Source organism: Prunus mume, linkage group LG1 (assembly GCF_029339155.1).
Source record: "Prunus mume cultivar Tortuosa linkage group LG1, ASM2933915v1, whole genome shotgun sequence".
NCBI classification, from domain to species: Eukaryota; Viridiplantae; Streptophyta; class Magnoliopsida; order Rosales; family Rosaceae; genus Prunus; species Prunus mume.
The window spans coordinates 14,205,913-14,229,673 of record NC_142698.1 but is presented as its reverse complement, the minus strand read 5'-3'; the positions used below and the strand labels follow the sequence as shown (position 1 = coordinate 14,229,673).

Here is a 23,761-nt window from a genome sequence, read left to right as displayed (position 1 = left end):
CGGATTTCCAACCTCACAATCAATAAGCTTGTAACCTACATAAATTCCATAATTCATGCTTGCGTTATCGAAGATTGAATTGAATAACTCATTAGATTCGAAGATTTGTTCAAATAAGAAATGAATGCTACTTTCAAATTGATCTTAATTGTATGAATAATGTATAGAAAGAATCGGTTTCGATAGTTCCATAGTTCGCTAGATGGAGATGAATGCGTGGAAGATTTCCACACCAACTTGTATGTGTTGCATTGAGACTTTTGGCAAACGACAAAAACAATTATATTATTGAGACTTGTTCTTGAGGGAGGCGAACGTAAAGGAAGAATATCTTAATTCCTTTGTTATTTTACTCATTATATATGTTCGCGTGTTTATACTATTGTATTTTATATTTTTGACGTTTTCGATATGATATATTCTGAAAGTACTTTTTCCGTTTAGAAAAATATTATGTTGATTGCGAGTGACTGAATCTTTCCTACATATCGATTGACTTTAAAACAACGTGAAACTCAATTTTGTATCATTTCTTCATATTGACTATTACTTCCAATTTTGTGTAACCTTGATGTATAAATGCCAGCATCTCATCATTCATCATTGCATAAGCTAATCCACTGTTCTTAGTTTTCTCTCCTCTCTTTTTTTTTGGTGGGGTAGCCAACTTGAATTTCATTGAATGAGAGCCAACTTGAATTGATCAATTCCTAGCCTGTTGTTTCTCTCCTCTCTTTTTTTTGGTGGGGGACCAACTTGAATTTCATTGAATGAGAGCCAACTTGAATTGATCAATTCCTACCCAATAGGCTGAGACACGATATCTTTTTTCTTGTTTTGTTTTTGCGTACACGTAATATATATTATGTGTGAGGTGGCCGCCATCCTTGAACCTATTTTTATTTTTATTTTAAGGTATAGTATTATGTGTTCGTATGCATGACTTATATTGGCATCTTAAGCCATCTCCAACCATGTGTATATCTCAAATATAGCCTTAAATTAATGCAAAACCCAAAATAGTAAACAAAATTTCGCCAAATTTGGAGGTCACATTTTTTAGCCCTCCAACTAGGTCACATATAACCCAGCTTTGGCCTAGACCAAATTTTAGTGGGCCCCATGCATTTGCTTTTCAACAACCAACAGTAAAGCACGATGATGTCATAGCTGGATATATATATATATATATATATTTTTTTTTAACAGCCTTTTTAAATGTTTCAATTCATGTTGTTGAAGACAAAACTATAAAATATTATTTGTCATGACCGTTGAGGTCAGACCATTGAAACCCATTCTTTTTTCTTTTCTTTTTTTATAAATAAATGTGGCCACCTTTTTAAATGTTTTCAAGTGTTGTTTTAAAAAAAAATTATAAAAAATTGTCCCTGAATAGTAGTTTAATTAAATATAGAATATTGTCTCTAATTAGTAGTTTAATTAAGTTAAACAATATATAGTTGTGGAATGTATGAGTGTTGTACCAATAGTTTTTCTCAAAATAATAAAATATGAAGGACCCTAAAATATAGCCATGCATGGCTGGAGATGGAAAATTTTTGCCCTACAGTATTCTTTAAAAAATTATTATTTTGGAGGGCTAAATTTTTAGCCATGAACTAGATTTAGCCCTATAATTAGAGATGGTCTTAGTTTATGTTTACATTTTCAACGCGGTGCAATTTTATATGCCATTTCCAGATTCTATATATACCACCCCTTCTGTAATGGGTTGATATAACTTACAATTAAGAAAGCCCTGAGAGCAAGAAAACCTAGCTAAAATATTAACACCCAATGGCAATGAAGCAACCTCACGTAGTCATCTTTCCCTTCCCACTCCAAGGTCACATGAAGCCCTTGCTATGCTTAGCCGAGCTTCTCTGCCATGCAGGCCTTCATGTCACCTATGTCAACACTCACCACAACCACCAGCGCTTGGCCAACCGCCAAGCCCTCTAGACTCATTTCCCCACCCTCCATTTCGAGTCCATCTCCGATGGCCTCCCCGAGGACGACCCCCGTACCCTGAGTAGCCAGTTGTTGATTGCGTTGAAGACGTCCATTAGGCCTCATTTCCGGGAGCTGCTCAAAACCATTTCGCTTAAGGCCGAATCGAATGATGCTCTGGCGCCGCCTCCGAGCTGTGTCATGACAGATGGGCTCTTGACTTTTGCGTTTGATGTGGCAGAGGAGCTGGGGCTGCCCATTCTAAGTTATAACGTTCCTTGTCCTCGGTACCTGTGGACTTGTCTTTGTCTCCCCAAGCTCATTGAGAATGGCCAGCTTCCTTTTCAAGGTAAGAGTCTCTACTTCACCTCTTATTTTATTCATCTCTACATATACGAACGACCTCCATCACTTCATTTTTTGTTTGTTTTTTGTCTTATGGAACTTACTTGGATTTTGGAGAATAGAAAACATAAATAAAACTTGAAATATAAACACTAATAAATTGACAAGATCCTCCCGCGCATGGAACACTCATACAATATTTTGGAAGTCTTCAGCACAAAGCTGTCATAATTAATTAACTTGCTTTAAAAAAATTTAATAATGTGATTTGTGAGTTCTAAACAGATAATGACATGAATGTGGAAATTACGGGAGTGCCCGGAATGGAAGGCCTTTTGCATCGCCAAGACTTGCCAGGTTTTTGTCGAGTCAAACAAGCTGACCACCCATCTCTTCAATTCGCTATCAACGAGACCCAAACCCTAAAACGAGCCTCGGCTCTCATTCTCGACACGGTTTATGAGCTCGATGCCCCATGCATTTCCCACATGGCCCTCATGTTTCCAAAGATTTACACCCTTGGACCGCTCCACGCTCTCCTCAACTCCCAAATAGGTGACATGTCTCGAGGTCTAGCATCCCATGGCTCTCTTTGGAAAAGCAACCTAGACTGCATGACATGGCTTGACTCCCAGCCTTTCAAATCGGTTATCTATGTCAGCTTCGGGACTTTGGTCCACTTGACACGTGCCCAAGTGATAGAGTTTTGGTACGGCTTGGTCAATAGTGGACATCCGTTCTTGTGGGTCATGAAGTCCGACATCACATCTGGGGACCACCAAATCCCCGTGGAGCTGGAAAAGGGTACAAAAGAAAGAGGGTACATAGTGGATTGGGTTTCGCAGGAGGAGGTGCTAGCCCACAAATCGGTAGGTGGGTTTTTGACCCACAGTGGGTGGAACTCGACGCTTGAAAGCATTGTGGCTGGGCTGCCCATGATCTGTTGGCCGAATTTGGGGGACCATTATATTATTAGCAGAACTGTTTGCCGGCAGTGGAAGATTGGTCTCCAATTGAATGAAAATTGTGACCGGTCCAACATTGAGAGCATGGCACAAACTTTGATGGGACCCAGAAGGGAGGAGATCCAGAGCTCCATGGATGCCATTTCGAAATTGGCTCGTGACAGTGTTGCCGAAGGTGGATCTTCTCACAACAACTTGGAGCAGTTGATCGAATACATTAGAAATTTGCAACACCAGAACTAGCTAGCTAGCTAGCTGGTGATACTATATTTCACTTTTCATTGGAATAATTTGTTGTGTCATTTGGTGATGAGGTTTGGAAGATTGGGTTCGATATGAAGGATAAGTCTGATGTAAGCGCTTTGAGGGAAGATCATGTGAGCACATTCCCAAGTCTGTGGAGAGGTTCGCAAAATTGGCTCAGAATGCTGTTTGTGAAGCTGGCTCGTACTTCGTACAACAACGTGGAGAAACTTATTGAAGACCTAATAAAAGAAATTGTGTATCAAGTAGATTGCTTAAGTTTATATGTCTTGTTCGTGTGTGCTAGTATATATGTATCATTGCTTCTTGAATAAACAATCCCAAAAATAAAAATTAAAAAAAATCCAAAATTTTCATCCACAAGTGAAGTGATACATGCATGCAAGGGGTCAATCGAGCTCTTTTACCACAAATTGCTCTGTAACTTCAATTGTAGGTGTTGGTGTTCTATTGTTTTGCGGGATTAAAACAAATTCCACCACGACTAATTGTTTTGTCTGACAAAATCTGGAGACATGTAAACACAATTTCATGCAGATATTAAAGGCCTCATGCATACATGCGTGACCTAATAGTAAGCAGAGAAATTTGACCACGTCAAGAGTTGTTCATAATTTTTTAAATGAAAATTCCGACAATCCTCCACAATCACCATAGCAAAAGTCACATGTAAACACACTATACAACATCCCCAAGGGTTTAGGATTTAGGGTGGTCAGGTGATAGAGTGGTCCCATTCATGCGGGTCATAAGATCCACATCACATCTTTGGCCCACCAAATACCCGCGGAGCTTGAAACGGATCTGAAAGAAAGAGGGTTACATAGTGGGTTTGGGTTTCGCAGTGGACACCAAAGGCGGATCGTCCCACAACAACTTGGAGCAGCTCATCGAATACATTCGGAGTTTGCAACAGCACAGCTAGTTTTCATTAGAATTTGTTGTGTTATTTGATTCATCTTGTATTTGTTTGCATTGAAATATAAGGTTGTTTTATTTTGAATTAGTTGGTTGTAATATGTTGACAAAACCTGGCTCAGAGTGTTGGTGGGTGGTGGATAATGGCCCAATTTATTTATATTATTAATGAATAATTCCTCAAGATCGATTTGTAGAGGCCATAAACATAATAACAGAATATTTTAGCTCATAACTACCATAACTAATTCTTTTATGTTTAGTTAGTCTTAAGCTTGATTAGTTATAAGCTAATCGTTGTAATATTCTTGTCATACTATTTAATATAGCCGCACGGCTATACTATTTAATATAAAAAAATTCAAAAAAATCGAGTACAGCCTATTTATATATAAAGACCAGACCAATGCCAATGCGCCACGTGTCAAAAAGGTACAGCCGTGCGGCTGGAATATGTTCCAAAACAATTTAAAAACGAGTATAGCAGCCCGGCTAGACTATTTTTTTAAAAACAATTAAAAACCTGAGTATAGCCATACGGCTGTACCATTTATTTTAATACATGTTATTTTATTCAATAATACCTGAATTTTGTGAGTCTTTTTGAAAATTTTGAAAAAAAATAAGTGTATTAAACATGAGAAATACGTGTTTACGTATATAATACATTATTAAACGTGAAAGTGCTAAAATCTTTATACTCTGAAAAAGCAAAAGATCAAAAATGGACAATAGTTAGTCGAGTAATGACCTAATAGTAATGGATAGGGCCCTTAGGCTATGGAGGAATTTAATTATGACACCCAAAAGATTTCACAAAAGACTTAATAAATAGAAATGAATTATTTTGTGGACTTTTTCTATAGTTTTTTTTATATTAAAAAATAATTACTAATTAAAGTAATTCAAAAAGGCTAAGATATTACTGAATTACATACATTAAATTAAGGGCAGTGATTTCCCCACTCCTATTTTATCCACTTACACTCTTTTTTTAGTTATAAAAAAAGGAGTGTAAGTGGATAAAATAGGAGAAAAAGGAGTGGGGAAATCATCACTCTAAATTAAAGAAGTATGCCAAAAAATAAAAATTGAGAAACGAATTTTGTATTTTCAAATTTTTTTTAAACAAAAATATATATTTAAAATAAAATAAAAAGCCTCTCCTGACGAGAGTTCGTCGACACAAGTCTATGCCGGCGAAATTTCCTAGATGAAATTTATTTTATAAAAGTATAGCCGGACTGTACTATTTATATATATTAAAAGGATAAAGTGCTGACTGTACTATTTATATATATTAAAAAGGGTAAAGTGCTGAAAACCCCCTTGGACTATAATGCTTGTCAAAATTTCCACCATGAATTATTTTTTCAGCCAATTTAGCCCTTATAATAAATTTTATCGCCAATTTAACACCTACCGTCAAGCTTCTACACTTCCATCCAATTTTCCGTCAATTATAGGGGTAAGTTTGTCATTTTATAAAGTACAATATTAATAAAAATTTAAATAAAAAAAAGTTGTCGCTGCAATCTTGACGACACCCACTGCAACTCTTTTTGTCCCTAATTTCGTCAAGAGTAAATGGGTGCTTGCAGTGGATCGGGTGGTGGATCTCATCCGGTACCTCAGCACATGATTTATGGAGAATGAAGGGGCCATATATCCAGAGCCAACACTTGCAATTGTAGCTAGGCCCAAGCACTGGGTCACCGCACCCATTGCAGAAAACCAGGGGACCATCAGTCTTCATCTGCACTTCCGTCATGGAATGCGACTGAATCAAATGTTGCTTCAGATCAATCCATGTTGGCCCAACTGCTTGCCGCACCACCAAATTGGCAAAACCAAACAATTCTTAGCAAAGCCACCAAATTCTCTGACAAAAAAAAAGCCACTAAATTCTGAGATAAACTCCAAATAGCTTTTTGATTTATTTTATCAAAAGCCCTTTTGTCAATTCCAAAAACTCAATTTACCTGAAACTCAATTTAGCCCAAAACTTTTGAAACTCAAATCACCTAATTGCTGTCTCAGACCATCAAGCCATTGTTTGTAAATTTCTAAACTCAAAACCCAGAAAGAGGAAGGAGAAGAAATCCCTAAACCCAAACTGGTTTGCTTGGGAACATTGCAAATTGGTTTGCTCAGAAAAACATAGCAATGTCTGTGGTAGTGTTGTAGAGGTGGGTATATCTTCAAGTCCTCCTTCTTCTCCACCTCCGCTGTTGCTCTTTCACTGGAAAAACATCCGCAGCTCTTTCACTGAAAAAACCTTGCAGATGTAGGATTGCAGACTGAGGGTTTGGGGGATGGGGTGGGGAAGACATTGATTGCTAGGGTTTTTTTGTTTTTGTTTTTTTTGCTTTTTTTGTTTTTAAAGATTTAATTATTTTTAACGAAAAATTGGATGAAAATACATGAAAACTAACGGCAGGGGCTAAGTTGGCCATTTAAAATAGTCCGATGGTTAAATTTGTTGAAAAAATAATTCAAGGTGAACATTTCGACAAGCGTTATAGTTGGTTTTGATTTACACTATTAAAAAGGTGCGCCAGATAGGTGCCACGTGTCAAAACTGTAAAGTCAGGCCATACTATTTTTAAAAAAGGGTAAAACGCGTATATCCACGGCTATACTATTTAATATTTAAAAAATTCAAAAAATAAGGTATAGTTGGACGGCTATACTATTTATATATAAAGATCAGCCCAATGCCAATGCGCCACATGTCAAACTGTAAAGCCGTGCGGCTCTAATATGTTTGAACAATTTAAAAGCGGGTATAGCGCTGTACGCTTTTTAAAAGCAATTAAAACCGAGTATAGCCGTGCAGCGGTACCATTTATTTTAATACATGTTATTTTCATTCAATAATACGTGAGAATTATGTGAGTCTTTTTGAAAATTTGGTAACAAATACGTTCTTACGTATATAATACATTATTAAACGTGAAAGTGCTAAAATCTTTATACTCTGAAAATGTAAAAAATCAAAAAATGACAATAGATAGTCTAGTAATGGACTAATAGTAATGGATAGGGCCCTTAGACTATGGAGAAATTTAATTAAGACACCCAAAAGATTTCACAAAAGACTTAATAAATATAAATTAATTATTGTATGGACTTTTTCTTTAGGTTTTTTTATATATTAAATAATAATTAAAATATAATTACTAATTAAAGTAATTCAAAAAGGCTAAGATATTACTGAATTACATACATTAAATTATAGAAGTAGGCCAAAAAAAACAAAAGTAAAGAAACGAATTTTATATTTTCCAATTATTTTAAAACAAAAATTAAAAAAACGTCTCCCGAAGAAAGTTCATCGGCAGAGGTCTATACCGGTGAAATTTCCTAGATTAAATTTACTTTTAAAACAGTATAGCCAATCATCTATACTATTTATATATATTTTAAAAAAAAGGGACGCGCCCAGCGCATAGATGCCAAGTGTCAAAACAGTAATGCCGGCCGGCTATACTATTTTTTTTTTAAAGTAAAAACAAGTATAGTCGATTGGCTATACTATTGATAAAAAACAATTAAAAACCTGAGTATAGCCGTCCGGCTCTACCATTTATTTTAATACATGTTATTTTTATTCAATAATACGTGAATTTTGTGAGTCTTTTTTAAGATTTTGTGAAAAATACATGTATTAAATATGAGAAATATGCGCTTACGACTACTTGCCTTCTCTCTGTTTGGATTAGCTGGACAATCAGAAGTTCCTGATCTCACAGGACCTGATTTGGCTGTCACATATGTGGAAATTAACTATGGAATATCTGAACTTTCCTTAAAACTCAAACTTCTACCAAGCCGACCTAAGTTGAAGCTAAATCGGCGATTGGGAGTTGGGTTTCTGCCATTTCTAGTTGCCAGCTCTTCTTGATATGATGTTTTTGAAGTATCAAAACTTAAACAGGTACGCTTTTTCTCTGAATTTTTCTTCTTTATAAATTTATCATCATATAGCAGGTCTTGTGTTCCTTTTGAGCATGAGCGCATGTGAGATGGAACAAAGGAAGGCCTCATACTGTTACTGCTGATTGAGCCACTTGACATCATGTTTGACACTTTATTAAACTCAACTCCAGAAGGCAGTGGGCATGAGTGTGGAACTTCAAAACAGAGTTCTGCAAAGTCCATCTCCTTGGTAGAAAAGCCACCTGAGAAGCTAATCCCTTTAGCTTCGGTCACACGCTCATCCCGTGATGCTCTTGGTTTTGAAAGCTCCAGTACCTCTGTAAAGCCATTTTGGGGCAATTTCTTTGGTGGAGAGAGAACAGTGGTATTCTCCTCAACAGGGAAACGTTGATGACATAGATTGATATCTGGTTTCTGCAACTCCTCCATCCTTTTCTCAGTTTTACCATCGGAAGCAATTGCCTTTCCTTTTGAACTGAGTGAGACATCATATCTTTCCAAGTTAGACGACATAGCTCCCTCTTGATATTTCGAAATGATTCTTCGATCAATATTCTTCCTTTTGATATCTGATTCTTGCAACTCCTTGTTATTCTTAGCTTGACCCTCGCAAGTGCTAACCTCTTCCTTTTGACCGAGTGAGACTCGGTAACTTTTCAAGTTTGCTGCCGCATTTCCCATTTCAAGTGATCTTCTGACCTGAATCTTTTCCCTTTCCCTTCTCAACCATTATATCTGAGTGGTTTCTTCCACGAGACCCCTAGGGGAAGGGTATCTTTTTGTGCCCATTGCTAAAATATGAATATGGTTTGAATGTATTAGATTGAATTATATTCTTCTCCATAAGGAAGTATATATAGGAGTTTACATGAGTGCTTTACAAGGAAATAGATACAGTAATCAATTAGGATAATATCTCCTAATTATACAAAGATTTGTCATCTAAATAAAATGGAAAAGTAAATCCCTTAATTAATCAAGGAAATAAATCTCCTTGATTAATTAGGAGACTCACGTCAACACTCCTCCTCAAGTTGGTGTATATATGTCACCAATGCCCAACTTGGTAAGTGAGTCATGAAATACTCTACCACAAATAGCTTTTACTAAGATATTTGCCAGTTGATCTTTACGAATGGCAGGCAGATGATCTTCTTCTCAATCTTTTCTTTGATAAAATGTCTATCCAGTTCAATATGTTTGGTTCGATCATGTTGAACTGGATTATTGGCAATGTCAATGGGTGATTTGTTATCACAATGAAACTCCATTGGCTTTCCTAGCTTGAAACCCAATTTTGTCAATAGTCTTCTGATCTATACTAGTTCACAAACTCTGTGAGCCATTCCTCAATACTCTGCTTCTGCACTAGACCGAGAAACCACATTTTATTTTTTTACTCCGCCAAGTGACTAGATTACCTCATAGGAAGGTAAAGTAACCTGAAGTAGAGAGTCTATTAGTAATGGAGCCAGCCTAATCAACATATGTATATCTAACAACTTCAAGATCTCTATTTTTTGAGAACATTAATCCTTTCCCAGGTGCTGAGTTTAAGTATCTTAAGATCTGATCAACTGCATTCCTATGGGACACACTGGGTGAATGCATAAACTGACTAACCACACTCACAGCATATGCAATATCTGGTCTTGTGTTGGCTAAATACATCAACCTTCCAACAAGGCATTGGTACTATTCCTTATCGGTTGGTTTTTGATCTATGCCTTCACATAACTTGTGATTCATCTTGATGGGTGTATCAGCAGGTTTGCGTCCAAGCATTCCTGTTTTAGTGAGTAGATCTAATACATACTTTCTTTGAGACAGAAATATACCAGTTGTGGGCCAGGCTACTTCACTTCCTAGAAAGTACTTCAAATCACCTAAATCATTCATCTCAAACTCCTGAGACAAATACTTTTGCAGTTTCAAGCTGCTCTCCTGTGTCGTTTCTAGTTACGACTATGTCATTCACATAAACAATTAATGCAGTAAATATTCTTCCATCACGTTTCAAGAATAAAATCTGATATGCATTACTCTGTATATATCCAAAATTCTTCAGAGATTAATATGTCAAACCATGCCCTGGGGGATTGCTTTAACCCATATAATGACTTTCTAAGCTAAGTTACATCCTGGTGTAAGTCCATATATACTTCTTCTTCTAAGTCTCCATGTAAGAATGCATTTTTTACATCAAACTAATGTTATGGCCAATCGAGATGTGCTACTAGAGACAGAGACAGAAGGACTTTGATAGTTTTAATCTTGGCTACTGGGGCGAAGGTCTCTTGGTAGTTTATCTCATATCTTTGTGTGTACCCCTTCGCCACCAATCTAACTTTATATCTTTTAATGGATGTATCTACTTTGAGTTTCACATTATAAATCCACCTGCATCCTACTGCCTTCTTTCCATGTGTTAATGGCACGAGTTCCCATGTGTCATTCTTCTGGAGAGCTCGCATTTCTTCATTCATGGCTTCTTTCCATTTCGGGTCTTCTAATGCTTCGGTTACATTGTTGGGAACATGTATGTCGGCCAACTATTTCACAAAGTGTACCCGTGACTCTGATAATCTGCTAATGGATACATAATTGTTGATGGGATATTTTCCTTTGGCATTAAGATCTGCTTTCTAGTGTACTGGAGGTTTGCCATGGTTCTTCTGTTTGGAATCTGATATGCTGCCTTTTGAAATCAAATTATCATGGGATAGTTCATTAATCTTATCAGTTTCAGGACAAGATATTACTTGAATGACATCCTCAGCAGGTGATTGGTGTGGTATTGGAGCTGAAGAAGTCTCTGGAGTGGGAAAAATCTCATTAGTTTCCTTCTCCGAGTTGGACGACAAAGAGACAACAGATCGAGGTTGAGGCTAGTTTTCGGTAGCGACCGGTCGCTTCAAGCTAAACGATCGGTCGTTTTCTGGTAGAGTCATAAGCGACCGGTCGTTATAAGGCTGCGATCGGTCATTTTCAGGTAGAGTCATTGACAACCGGTCGCTTTCAACATGCGACCGGTCGCTTTCAGGCTAGGACGATTCTATAGGGAAAAATCGAAAATTTGAAAGTGTTGGTGTTGCAATGCTCCTCATGTGCAGCTAAAAAATATATGTCGTTTTCCCGGAACACAACATTCATAGAAGTATAAACTTTCTGATTAGGAGGATGATAACACCGATATCCTTTCTGATGAGGTGCATAGCCAATGAAAACACACTTTTCGGCTCGGGGATCCAATTTGCTTCGTTGGTGATCATGTAAATGGATAAATACAACACAACCAAAAACTCGGGGTTCCAGGTTTGGGGTGGGTGATGTTTGGATATGGTGGTGAAGTATTTGAAAATTTAGGATACTAGAGGGAATCCGATTGATAAGGTATGCTGCAGAGACAACGGCTTCTCCTAAAAAAGATCGTGGCATATTGGCACCAAAGAGAGAGCCACAAATGACTTCCAACAAGTGTATGTTCTTTCTTTCAGCCACCCCATTCTGTTGGGGAGTGTAAGGGCATGAGCTTTGATGTATAATGTCATGATCTTATAAGAACTGGTTAAGATCATGGTTAAGAAATTCTCCACCATTGTCAGAACGAAGAACTTAAATTCTGGCATGAAACTGAATCTCCACAATTTGACAAAACTGTTGAAACCTGGAATTGACTTCCCCTTTTGTTTTGAGAAGGGAAACCCAAGTCATGCGTGTGCAATCATCTATAAACGTAACAAACCATTGCGCCCCTACGGGAGTGGCAATTTTAGTAGGTCCCCAAACATCAGAATGAGCAAGGGAAAATGGAACCAAACTCTAATTTGAACTTAATGGGAACATGACACAATGGCTCTTAGCTCATTAAAAAAAAAACTCAAAACACTCAATAGGGCATAAAAGTGATTTAATAATCAAAATTAAATTAAATAAAGCCAACTGTTATTTTTTGTGTTATTTTTTGTTTGTTTATAGAAATGAAATGATGTAGAATTTATTCATATTTTGTGTGCTAAGATTGGGTATATGACTATATATCTCATAAATTTATGACATAGCTTAAACAATCCAGTCTTGCAACCTCACAATCAATAAGCTTGTAACATATATAAATTCCATAATTCATGCTTGGTATTGAAGATTAAATTGAATTGAATAACTCACTAGATTCGAAGATTTGTTCAAATAAGAAATGAATGCTACTTTCAAATTTTCCTTCATGACTTATGCAATTGATCTTAATTGTATGAATAATGTATAGAAAGAATCGGTTTCGATAGTTCCATAGTTCGCCAGATGGAGATGAATGCGTGGAAGATTTCCAGACCTTGTATCTGGTGCATTGAGACTTTTGGCAAACGACAAAAACAATTACATTATTGAGACTTGTTTTCCAGAGAGGCCAACTTAAACGAAGAATATCTTAATTCCTTTGTTATTTTACTCATTATATATGTTCACATGTTTATACTATTGTATTTTATATTTTCCACAATATTTATAGGTAATGTTGGTTCGAGGTTTTCGATACGATATATTCTGAAAGAAATTTTTTCGTTAGAAAAATATAATGTTGATTGAGAGTGGCTAGATCTTACCTACATATCGGTTAACTTTGAAACAACGTGAAACTCAATTTTGTGTCATTTCTTCATATTGACTATTACTTCCAATTTTGTGTAACATTGCTGTATAAATGCCAGCTTCTCATCATTCATCATTGTATAAGCTAATCCTCTGTTCTTAGTTTTCTCTCCTTTTTTTTTATTTTTTTGGAGGGTTGGTCAACTTGAAATTTCATTGGATGAGAAAAATAGCTGAGATACAGTATCTTTTTTCTTGTTTTGTTTTTGGGCCTGTGTGCCATGAGTTATCGTATCTAATTACATAAGGCCACGTGTTGTTTTGGGCGCGAAACCCAAGGACATGAGATGCCGAAAATGCCCTTAACAGATTTCTGAATTACAGAAGGCTAGACGCCACGTAGGCGGATACATGATTTCTGACGGACTCACTAACGGAGGCGGCAATCTGTAGGTTTTCCGCGACGTTGAGTATGTACTCATAAATGTTTCCAAAATTGGATATGAACTCGTAAATAACCCTATAGGTTGGGGGGTTTACTGTAGTTTACCCTTGATTTTATTTATTTACTGTATTACCATTGTATTCGATAGCTAGCTCTTGAATGGGTTTGGTGGTCTGATAGTGTTCGACAACCAGCTCTCAAATGAGTTTGGTATTGTGTGATAAAATGTATTATGGTGTACCAGAGGTATTTTTAATAGTTAAATTGGGTGTACTTAATTACTTTTACATCTATATCTCTATATATAAAGCAAAAGAAAGAGAATGGTGAAACATTCAAAATACCAAAAAATGCCCTTGGTTAATGCAAACATTAAGAATTGAAATTATTAATTAAATGAGGATAATATGGTAAATTCACACTTTTTCATATTAAAAAAATTAAAATTAAAAGAAAAATCAGATAATGGATCCTATTTTTATGGAACACAACTACCCATTATCTTTTTTAATTCTAAAATAAATTTAAATTTTTTAAAAAAAAGCCCCTCGCATGAGTGGAAGCGAGTGCGGAGAGGCTAGTATATATAAAGCAAAAGGCAGAGAATAGTGAAACATTCAAAATACCAGAAAATGCTCTTGGTTAATTCAAATATAAATAATTGAAATTATTAATTAAATGAGGATAATATGGTAAATTCACATTTTTTTCATATTAAAAAAATTAAAATTAAAAACAAATTTATATAATAAGTCATACTTTTATGGAACATAACTACCCATGTTATCTTTTCTTAATTCTAAAAATAAAATTAAAAAATAAAAAATAAAACCAATCATGCATGTGCCAATGGGCTAGTTTTAATTTAAATATTAGAGTATACTTAGATCATATGATGTATTCAGTTAATTTTAAAATTCATTTAACAACACCCTTAATTTAATTTATAATGCATGTATTATATCCTCATGCATACATGCATGCCTTAATCTCTAATCAGCTCTGATAAGTGTTTGTACCAGAGTAATGGTAGGCAGAGAAATTTGACCCCAAAAACAAAAACAAAAAGGTATGCAATAATGGTATTACTTTCAAATTTTCCTTCATGACTTATGTAATTGATCTTAATTGTATGAATAATGTATAGAAAGAATTGGTTTCGATAGTTCCGTAGTTCTCTAGATGGAGATGAATGCGTGGAAGATTTCCAGGGACCAACTTGTATGTGTTGCATTGAGACATTTGGCAAACGACAAAAACAATTACATTATTGAGACTTGCTTTTTAGAGAGGCCAACTTAAACGAAGAATATCATAATTCCTTTGTTGTTTTACTCATTATATATGTTCACATGTTTATACTATTGTATTTTATATTTTCCACAATATTTATAGGTAATGTTGGTTCGAGGTTTTCGATACGATATATTTTGAAAGAAATTTTTTCGTTAGAAAAATATAATGTTGATTGAGAGTGGCTAGATCTTACCTACATATCGGTTAACTTTGAAACAACGTGAAACTCAATTTTGTGTCATTTCTTCATATTGACTATTACTTCCAGTATCTCATCATTCATCATTGTATAAGCTAATCCTCTGTTCTTCGTTTTCTCTCCCTTTTTTCTTCTTTTTTTCTTTTTTTGGAGAGAGAGAGAGAGGGGCGCAACTTGAATTTCATTGGATGAGAAAAATAGCTGAGATACAGTATCTTTTTTTCTTGTTTTGTTTTTGGGCCTGTGTGCCATGAGTTATCGTATCTAATTTATTATGTGTTAAATAGTAGTGCACGTTAACTACTATATATATATATATATATATATATCATATGTGAGGTGGCCACCACCATCCTTGAACCTTTTATTTTTATTTTTTGAAGTTGTTTTTATTTCAAGGTATAGTATTAGTATAAGTGTACGTATGCACGACTTATATTGGCATCTTAGTTTATGTTTACATTTTCCACGCCGTGCAATTTTATATGCCATCTCCAGATTCTATATATACCACCCCTTCTGTAATAGGTTGATATAACTTACAATTAAGAAAGCCCTGAGAGCAAGAAAACCTAGCTAAAATATTAACCCAATGGCAATGAAGCAACCTCACGTAGTCATCTTTCCCTTCCCACTCCAAGGTCACATGAAGCCCTTGCTATGCTTAGCCGAGCTTCTCTGCCATGCAGGCCTTCATGTCACCTATGTCAACACTCACCACAACCACCAGCGCTTGGCCAACCGCCAAGCCCTCTCGACTCATTTCCCCACCCTCCATTTCGAGTCCATCTCCGATGGCCTCCCCGAGGATGACCCCCGTACCCCGAGTAGCCAGTTGTTGATTGCGTTGAAGACGTCCATTAGGCCTCATTTCCGGGAGCTGCTCAAAACCATTTCGCTTAAGGCCGAATCGAATGATGCTCTGGTGCCGCCTCCGAGCTGTATCGTGACAGATGGGATCGTGACTTTTGCGTTTGATGTAGCGGAGGAGCTGGGGCTGCCCATTCTAAGTTATAACGTTCCTTGTCCTCGTTACCTCTGGACTTGTCTTTGTCTCCCCAAGCTCATTGAGAATGGCCAGCTTCCTTTTCAAGGCAAGAGTCTCTACTTCACCTCTTATTTTATTATGAAAGACCTCCTTATCACTTCAATTTTTCGTTTGTTTTTTGTCTTATGAAACTTACTTACATGGATTTTGGATAATAGAAAACATAAATAAAACTTGAAATATAAACACAAATAAATTGACACGTAACACGTTGGGGTGTAATGATTAATATTTTGGAAGCTTCTAACAAGATCCTCCCGCGCATGTAACACTCATACAATATTTTGGAAGTCGTCAGCACAAAGCTGTCATAATTAATTAACTTGCTTTTTAAAAAAAAAAAGAAATTTAATAATGTGATTTGTGAGTTCTAAACAGATAATGACATGAATGTGGAAATTACGGGAGTGCCCGGAATGGAAGGCCTTTTGCATCGCCAAGACTTGCCAGGTTTTTGCCGAGTCAAACAAGCTGACCACCCATCTCTTCAATTTGCTATCAACGAGACCCAAACCCTAAAACGATCCTCAGCTCTCATTCTCGACACAGTTTATGAGCTCGATGCCCCATGCATTTCCCACATGGCCATCACGTTTCCCAAGATTTACACCCTTGGACCACTCCACGCCCTCCTCAACTCCCAAATAGGTGACATGTCTCGAGGTCTAGCATCCCACGGCTCTCTTTGGAAAAGCGACCTAAACTGCATGACGTGGCTCGACTCCCAGCCGTCCAAATCGGTTATCTACGTCAGCTTCGGGACTTTGGTCCACTTGACACGTGCCCAGGTGATAGAGTTTTGGTACGGTCTAGTCAACAGTGGACACCCGTTTTTGTGGGTCATGAGGTCTGACATCACATCTGGGGACCACCAAATTCCGGCGGAGCTGGAAAAGGGTACGAAAGAAAGAGGGTACATAGTGGATTGGGTTTCGCAGGAGGAGGTGCTAGCCCACAAATCGGTAGGTGGGTTTTTCACCCACAGTGGGTGGAACTCGACGCTTGAAAGCATTGTGGCCGGGCTACCCATGATCTGTTGGCCGAATTTGGGGGACCATTATATTATTAGCAGAACTGTTTGCCGGCAGTGGAAGATTGGTCTCCAATTGAATGAAAATTGTGACCGGTCCAACATTGAGAGCATGGTTCAAACTTTGATGGGACCCAAAAGGGAGGAGATCCAGAGCTCCATGGATGCCATTTCGAAATTGGCTCGTGACAGTGTTGCCGAAGGTGGATCTTCTCACAACAACTTGGAGCAGCTGATCGAATACATTAGAAATTTGCAACACCAGAACTAGCTAGCTAGCTAGCTAGCTGGTGATACTATATTTCACTTTTCAATGGAATAATTTGTTGTGTTATTTGGTGATGAGGTTTGGAAGATTGGGTTTGATATGAAGGATAAGTCTGATGTAAGGGCTTTGAGGGAAGATAATGCAAGTGAGCACATTCCCAAGTCTTTGGAGAGGTTCGCAAAATTGGCTCAGAATGCTGTTTGTGAAGCTGGCTCGTACTTCGTACAACAACGTGGAGAAACTTATTGAAGACCTAATAAAAGAAATTGTGTATCAAGTAGATTGCTTAAGTTTATATGTCTTGTTCGTGTGTGCTAGTATATATGTATCATTGCTTCTTGAATAAACAATCCCAAAAAATCCAAAATCCAAAATCCAAAATTTTCATCCACAAGTGAAGTGATACATGCATGCAAGGGGTCAATCGAGCTCTTTTCCCACAAATTGCTGTCTGTAACTTCAATTGTAGGTGTTGGTGTTCTATTGTTTTGTGGGATTAAAACAAATTCCATCACGACTAATCATGTTAGTCCCTCTCGGGCACTCATTCAATACGGTGTTTGTTATAAGAAGCAATAATCAAACATCTCCTCTTGGTTTCTGTTTGGATCATCAAATCAATTAAATATTAGCAAGATATTCAACGCATTAAGAATAATAACAAATACTCAAAATTGAATATAAATAAGAAATTAATATAAACTATAAAAATTAAGTATTCATGGTTAGGTTACATCATAACCCTAGCAAAGAAAATTAGATCTCCGGAATTTCCACATGAACACGTTTGTGGGTGTATTGAAAGATTGGTATAAGGTGTATCCTCTCTCCTTAGGTTAAAACTTAGTATTTATATACCAAAGGTATCCCTCCAAAAATAAGAAAAACAGATTTTTAGAGAATAATTGGGAAATATCGGAAAAATAAGAAAGCCCAAAGAAATACCTAAGCTGAAAAAGGAGATGCGGGACCAAAGGGGGAACTATTGGAAACCAATTCTTAAGTAGAAAACGTAGGAAATTGGACCATGGGTGAAATTCGGCACAACTAGTGAAACCCAGACAATAATAATCCCTCAGCTCATGTGACGTCTCAGCAAATGCCACTATATTCTACAGTGATTTCCATCACACGCTTAGCCTATCATATGCCATTGTCAAATAGCTTGACCAATTTTAGGAGTTACCCAACTCGTATATTGAAAAGTTTCAGCTAATGCCGATCGACCAGCAACTTCACATGCACACAGCAGCCCCTAGCACAACTTCGCACCAACGCGATAGTAAACTTTTTTAACTCAACCACTTCTGGCACCAGAGTAGGGCGACGGCACAGGGCCCAAATTGGAGAGGGGCACACAAATTTTTTATAGCCCCTATATGCTTACCTAAAAAACACTAAATAATTGCAAACTTAAAATAATTATTTACTGTTTCACTCTTTGGAACCCGAGCTCGCTCTCAACTACCCACAATTCAAATTTCTTCACTTTACCCCATGAATCCCTACAAATTGCTAAAATTTTCTCACTTTACCACTTCCGTTCATTTCCGTCCACAAAACTGTTAAATGTACAAGGGTGGCATGCGCATTCTAGTAATTTAGCCCCTCTACCTTCTATCTTCTCTCTGCCTCTCACTCACTCACTCACTTTATCTCTCAATCTGACTCTTCTCTCCCATCCCCTCCCCAACACTCATCGCACCTCCATCGCACCCTACATGTCGTTTTTTAAATTTTTTTTGAGTGGTGGTGGTTTTTTGGGTGTGTTGAGTAATTCCATGGAGGTTTAGGTTTGGGGTGGGAATTGGGTCTGGGGATGGGAGATGAGAGAAGAAAGAGGTAGAGAGAGTGAGAGTGAGAGAGATAGAGAGAAGCAGAGGAAGGGAAGTGGTGGGGTGCGATGGAGGTGCGTTGGGGGTTGAGTCTGGAGAGAGAGAGAGAGAGAGAGAGAGAGGTCATTTAATGGGAAAATGAGACTGCTTTGAGGAGAGGGGGTAACATTTGAGACGAAGTGAGAGAATGAGGAATAAAGTGAGGAAATTTGAGTTCTGGGTGGTTAAGTGAGAGTGAGCTCGAATTCTAGGGGTGAAACAATAAATAAGCCTAAAATAAATACAAAAGTAAACACTCATCCTTCCTAAGAAGTAGCTGCGTGCTAATGACAGCATGAATGTTTTTTGACATTCTCTATGAACCTGTCTATATAATTTAATATTTATTAAGCTCATACATGTATTTATTTATCTCCCTTACTTCTTGTTTTTTTGTTTTTGTTTTCTTTCTGCAATTTTCTCATATCTTTCTGGTTTCTACTTCTTTTCTTCTTCTTCTTCTTCTTCTCTCTCTCTCTCTCTCTCTCTCTCTCTCTCTCTCTCTCTCTCTCTCTCAAAACAGTTTTGAGGTCAGATCTTAGTAGAAAATTGTCTGATTATGGTTGCTTTAATTAGCGTTTTTTTTCCTTACAAGTTCGAGATTTTTAATCTTGTTCACTTTTTGTTTGTATTCGGATTTTGTTTATTTTTAATTATTTCTACGGCAGTTGTCTCCATTGCTAATGATTAATTCTTTTTAGATGACTACCATCTATGTTGCCCACATTATTTTTCAGATTATGCACTAATGATACAATCCTTTTATTACTTTTAATTGGCGTTATAAAATGGTTATTATTATTATGTCTTTTGAATGCCATTTGTACTTTCTAGATTTGCGGTCTATAATTTTGGCTGTAAATGGAGTCGTTTGGTAGATATTGTGCAGTTGATTGAAAAAAAAAAATGGCTAGTGAATATTACCAAAAATTATAATCTCAGTGATTAATTTTTCTATGAAGGGCACACTCTAGACTTTTGTCTTGGGCCTTTGATCAATCAAGACCGTTGTGTCTGGCACTAGTTATTGAGACCAGTTGTAGGTTATAAATTGACATTTGCACAGATACACTCCATGTATTTGATGAAATGGCCGAGTGATTTTTTGAGAATTTCTTGAGTAGACACTTTCACCAATTTTGACCCTTTAAGCCTTCCAAATCATAACTTTAGCTCTAAAGCCTTACTAGAGATGATTGCCTACAAAATCTATACAACACACATCAAATTAACCAATTTTGACCCTTTAAGCCTTCAAAATCATAACTTTAGCTCTAAAGCCTTACTAGAGATGATTGCCTACAAAATCTACACAACACACATCAAATTAACCAATTTAATACGAAAACAAAGCAAATAAAGATAGATTCTGTGTGTAAAATATGAATATATCAATTAGTTATAAGCTTGTCATTGTAACATTCGTTGTATAATTAGTCATAAGCTAATCATTTATAATTAGTTATAGATGCCCGCATCTCATTATTGTATAATTATAGATTGGAACGTTCTAATACAAGTCTCCTTTTCAACTTTCCCCTGTACTTACCTTTCTCTCCTTTTTTCTTTTTTTTTTTTTTTTTTTTGTGGTCAATTTGAATTTCTTTGGATAAGAAAAATAATGCATCTTTTTTCTTCTTTTGTTTTTGCGCCTGTGTGCCATGTGCTATCATTAAACCTATTTTTTTTAAGTTGTTTTTATTTTAAGGTACATTATAGTATAAGTGTACGCATGCACGACTTATATTGGCGTCTTAGTTTATGTTTACATTTTCCACACCATCTAATTTTATATGCCATCTCCAGATTCTATACATCGCCCCTTCTGTACTAGGTTGATATAACTTACAATTAAGAAAGCCCTAAGAGCAAGAAAACCTAGCTAAAATATTAACCCAATGGCAATGAAGCAACCTCACGTAGTTATCTTTCCCTTCCCACTCCAAGGTCACGTGAAGCCCTTGCTATGCTTAGCCGAGCTTCTCTGCCATGCAGGCCTTCATGTCACCTATGTCAACACTCACCAAACCCACAAGCGCTTGGCCAACCGCCAAGCGCTCTCGACCCATTTCCCCACCCTTCATTTTGAGTGCATCTCCGATGGCCTCCCCAAGGGCCACCCCCGTGCCCCTGGACATTGAGTTTTTCATCGCATTTAAGACGTCCATTAGGCCTCATTTCCGGGAGCTTCTCAAAACCATTTCGCTTAAGGCAGAATCGAATGATGCTCTCGTGCCGCCTCCGAGCTGTATCATAACAGATGGGCTAGTGAATTTTGCGTTTGACGTGGCGGAGGAGCTGGAGCTTCCAGTTCTAAGTTATAACGTTCCTTATCCTCGTTACATGTGGACTTGTTTTTGTCTCCCCGTCTCCCCAACCTCATTGAGGATGATGGCCAGCTTCCTTTTCAAGGTAAGGGCCTCTACTTCACCTCTTATTTTATTCATTTCTATATATATAATGCATCACTTCAATTTTTCGTTTGTTAATAGATAAAAAAAATAAATAGAAATAGAATCATGTTGGGGATGGAATGATACCAAAAAAAAAAAAAAAAAATTTGGAAGCTTCGAATTTTTAATGTGGAAGTGTTCTTGACTTCCTCCCATGCTCATAAGTCATGTAACACTTATATGAGCTCAGAAAGTACACTACTATAAAAAGTGAAAAAGACGACCAAAAAAAGACGACGGTAGAAAAAAAACCGTCGTTGTATTTAAAAAGACGACGATAACAAAAAATCGTCATGGATAAGTGACTTAAACAATTAAAAAACGAAGGTATTGTTGAATATTTTTTTTATAACAACGCACACAAATAAAAAAGTGTCGTATTATTAAAAAGGTTTTCTTCAGAGTTGAAATCTGACCAAAAAGCAACGACAACAGGTATGACAAGCGTCGTCTTTTAAAAATCAAGTGTCCTGTTTTTGGTAAAGACATGGTTGTTTTGAAAGAACTGTCGTCTATTATATGTAAAGATGACGGTTTTTTTTTAAAGAGTCGTCTATTATGAAGTAAAGACAAACCTTTTTTTAAAAAAAAGGGTCGTCTATTATATGTAAAGATGATGGTTTGTTTAAAAAATGGTCGTCTATTATGAAGTAAAGATGACGGTTTGTTCTGGAAAAATGGTCGTCTATTATATGTAAAGATGTATGTAACTAGTATGGGACTGTTACATTCAATAAAGGGCTACCAAAAAATGTTCTCAAGAGGCATGTAACTAGTATGGGGCTGTTATCCGGTTTTGATGCATAAAAACAGTGGAAGTAGAAGGGACATAGCGAGAATTTGCAGTTTTGTCGTCCGAGCTCTGATTGAGGTCCATGATACCTTTCTAAAAAGGGAATGAAGCCAGGAATCAGACTCAACGCTTTGGGCTGACATATGATGGTTTTTGGCCATTTGAGGTCGTTTAGCCTTCCAAAAACACATTTAAAGAGTTGAAAGTAAAGACGACAATTTTTTAAAAAGAGTCGTCTATTATAAATAAAGACATTTTTTTTTTTTTAAAAAAAGGGCAAATCACTAGTATACCCATAAAACTAAGATCCTCACATATAATATTTTGGAAGTCGTCAGCTCAAAGCTGTCATAATGAATTAACTCGCTTTAAAGAAAGAAATTTAATAATGTGATTTGTGAGTTATAAACAGATGATGACATGGCTATGGAAATTACTGGAGTCCCCAAAATGGAAGGCCTTTTGTATCATTAAGACTTGCCAGGTTTTTGCCTAGTCAAACAAGTTGACCACCTAACTCTTCAATTCTTCATCAACGAGTGCCAAATCCTAAAACGAGCCTCGGCTCTCATTCTCGACACAGGTTATGAGCTCGATGCTCCATTCCTCTCCCACATGGCCCTCATATTTCCCAAGATTTACACCATCGGACCACTCCACACTTTCCTCAACTCCGAAATAGGTGATGTGTCCTGAGGTCTAGCATCTCATGGCTCTCTTTGGAAAAGTGACCTAAACTGCATGACGTGGCTCGACTCCCAGTCATCCAGATCGGTTATCTACGTCAACTTCAGGACTTTGGTCCACTTGACACATGCCCATGTGATAGAGTTTTGGTATGGCCTGGTCAACAGTGGACACCCGTTCTTGTGGGTCATGTCATCCGACATCACTTCTGAGAGCCACCAAATTCCCGCAGAGCTGGAAAGTGGTACGAAAGAAAGAGGGTACGTAGTGGATTGGGTTTCGCAGGATGAGGTGTTGGCCCACAAATCGGTAGGTGGGTTTTTGACCCACAGTGGGTGGAACTCGACTCTTGAAAGCATTGTGACTGGGTTGCCCATGATCTGTTGGCCCAATTTGGGGGACCATTTTATAATTAGCAGAACCGTTGGCCAGAAGTGGAAGATTTGTCTCCAATTGAATGAAAATTGTGACCGGTCCAACATTGAGAGCATGATTAGAACTTCGATGGGACCCAATAGGGAGGAGATTCAGAGCTCCATGGACGCCATATCAAAATTGGCTCGTGACAGTGTTGCCAAAGGTGGATCTTCCCACACCAATTTGGGGCAGCTGATCGAATACATTCGAAATTTGCAACACCACAACTAGAGGCCATAGGATTGAGCTAGCTAGCTGGCTGGTGATATTATATTCA

General features: G+C 37.1%; 2 protein-coding genes and 1 pseudogene across 2 annotated transcripts; all 3 read left to right on the top strand.

The window, feature by feature from the left end:
* The first annotated feature begins 1,759 nt into the window (after positions 1 to 1,759).
* LOC103340586 (7-deoxyloganetic acid glucosyltransferase-like) lies at positions 1,760 to 3,890 on the top strand. The gene is made up of 2 exons (XM_089044258.1): positions 1,760 to 2,302; positions 2,584 to 3,890. The coding sequence occupies exons 1-2, from the start codon at positions 2,155 to 2,157 to the stop codon at positions 3,504 to 3,506; spliced, it is 1,071 nt and encodes a 356-aa protein (XP_088900384.1). The 5' UTR covers positions 1,760 to 2,154; the 3' UTR covers positions 3,507 to 3,890.
* An 11,579-nt stretch (positions 3,891 to 15,469) lies between these two features.
* LOC103340606 (7-deoxyloganetic acid glucosyltransferase-like) lies at positions 15,470 to 17,618 on the top strand. Its single transcript, XM_008244040.2, has 2 exons — positions 15,470 to 16,008; positions 16,341 to 17,618. The coding sequence occupies exons 1-2, from the start codon at positions 15,507 to 15,509 to the stop codon at positions 17,261 to 17,263; spliced, it is 1,425 nt and encodes a 474-aa protein (XP_008242262.2). The 5' UTR covers positions 15,470 to 15,506; the 3' UTR covers positions 17,264 to 17,618.
* A 3,414-nt stretch (positions 17,619 to 21,032) lies between these two features.
* LOC148921072 (7-deoxyloganetic acid glucosyltransferase pseudogene) lies at positions 21,033 to 23,715 on the top strand (annotated as a pseudogene).
* The last annotated feature ends 46 nt before the right edge of the window (positions 23,716 to 23,761 follow it).

What these genes read in the sequence shown, in the direction of transcription:
- LOC103340606 (XM_008244040.2), top strand. Translation starts at nt 15,507, where the DNA reads ATGGCAATGAAGCAACCTCACGTAGTCATCTTTCCCTTCCCACTCCAA. An exon ending in TGGCCAGCTTCCTTTTCAAG is followed by an intron (nt 16,009 to 16,340) that starts GCAAGAGTCTCT and finishes AGTTCTAAACAG; the next exon opens with ATAATGACATGAATGTGGAA.
- LOC103340586 (XM_089044258.1), top strand. Translation starts at nt 2,155, where the DNA reads ATGACAGATGGGCTCTTGACTTTTGCGTTTGATGTGGCAGAGGAGCTG. An exon ending in TGGCCAGCTTCCTTTTCAAG is followed by an intron (nt 2,303 to 2,583) that starts GTAAGAGTCTCT and finishes AGTTCTAAACAG; the next exon opens with ATAATGACATGAATGTGGAA.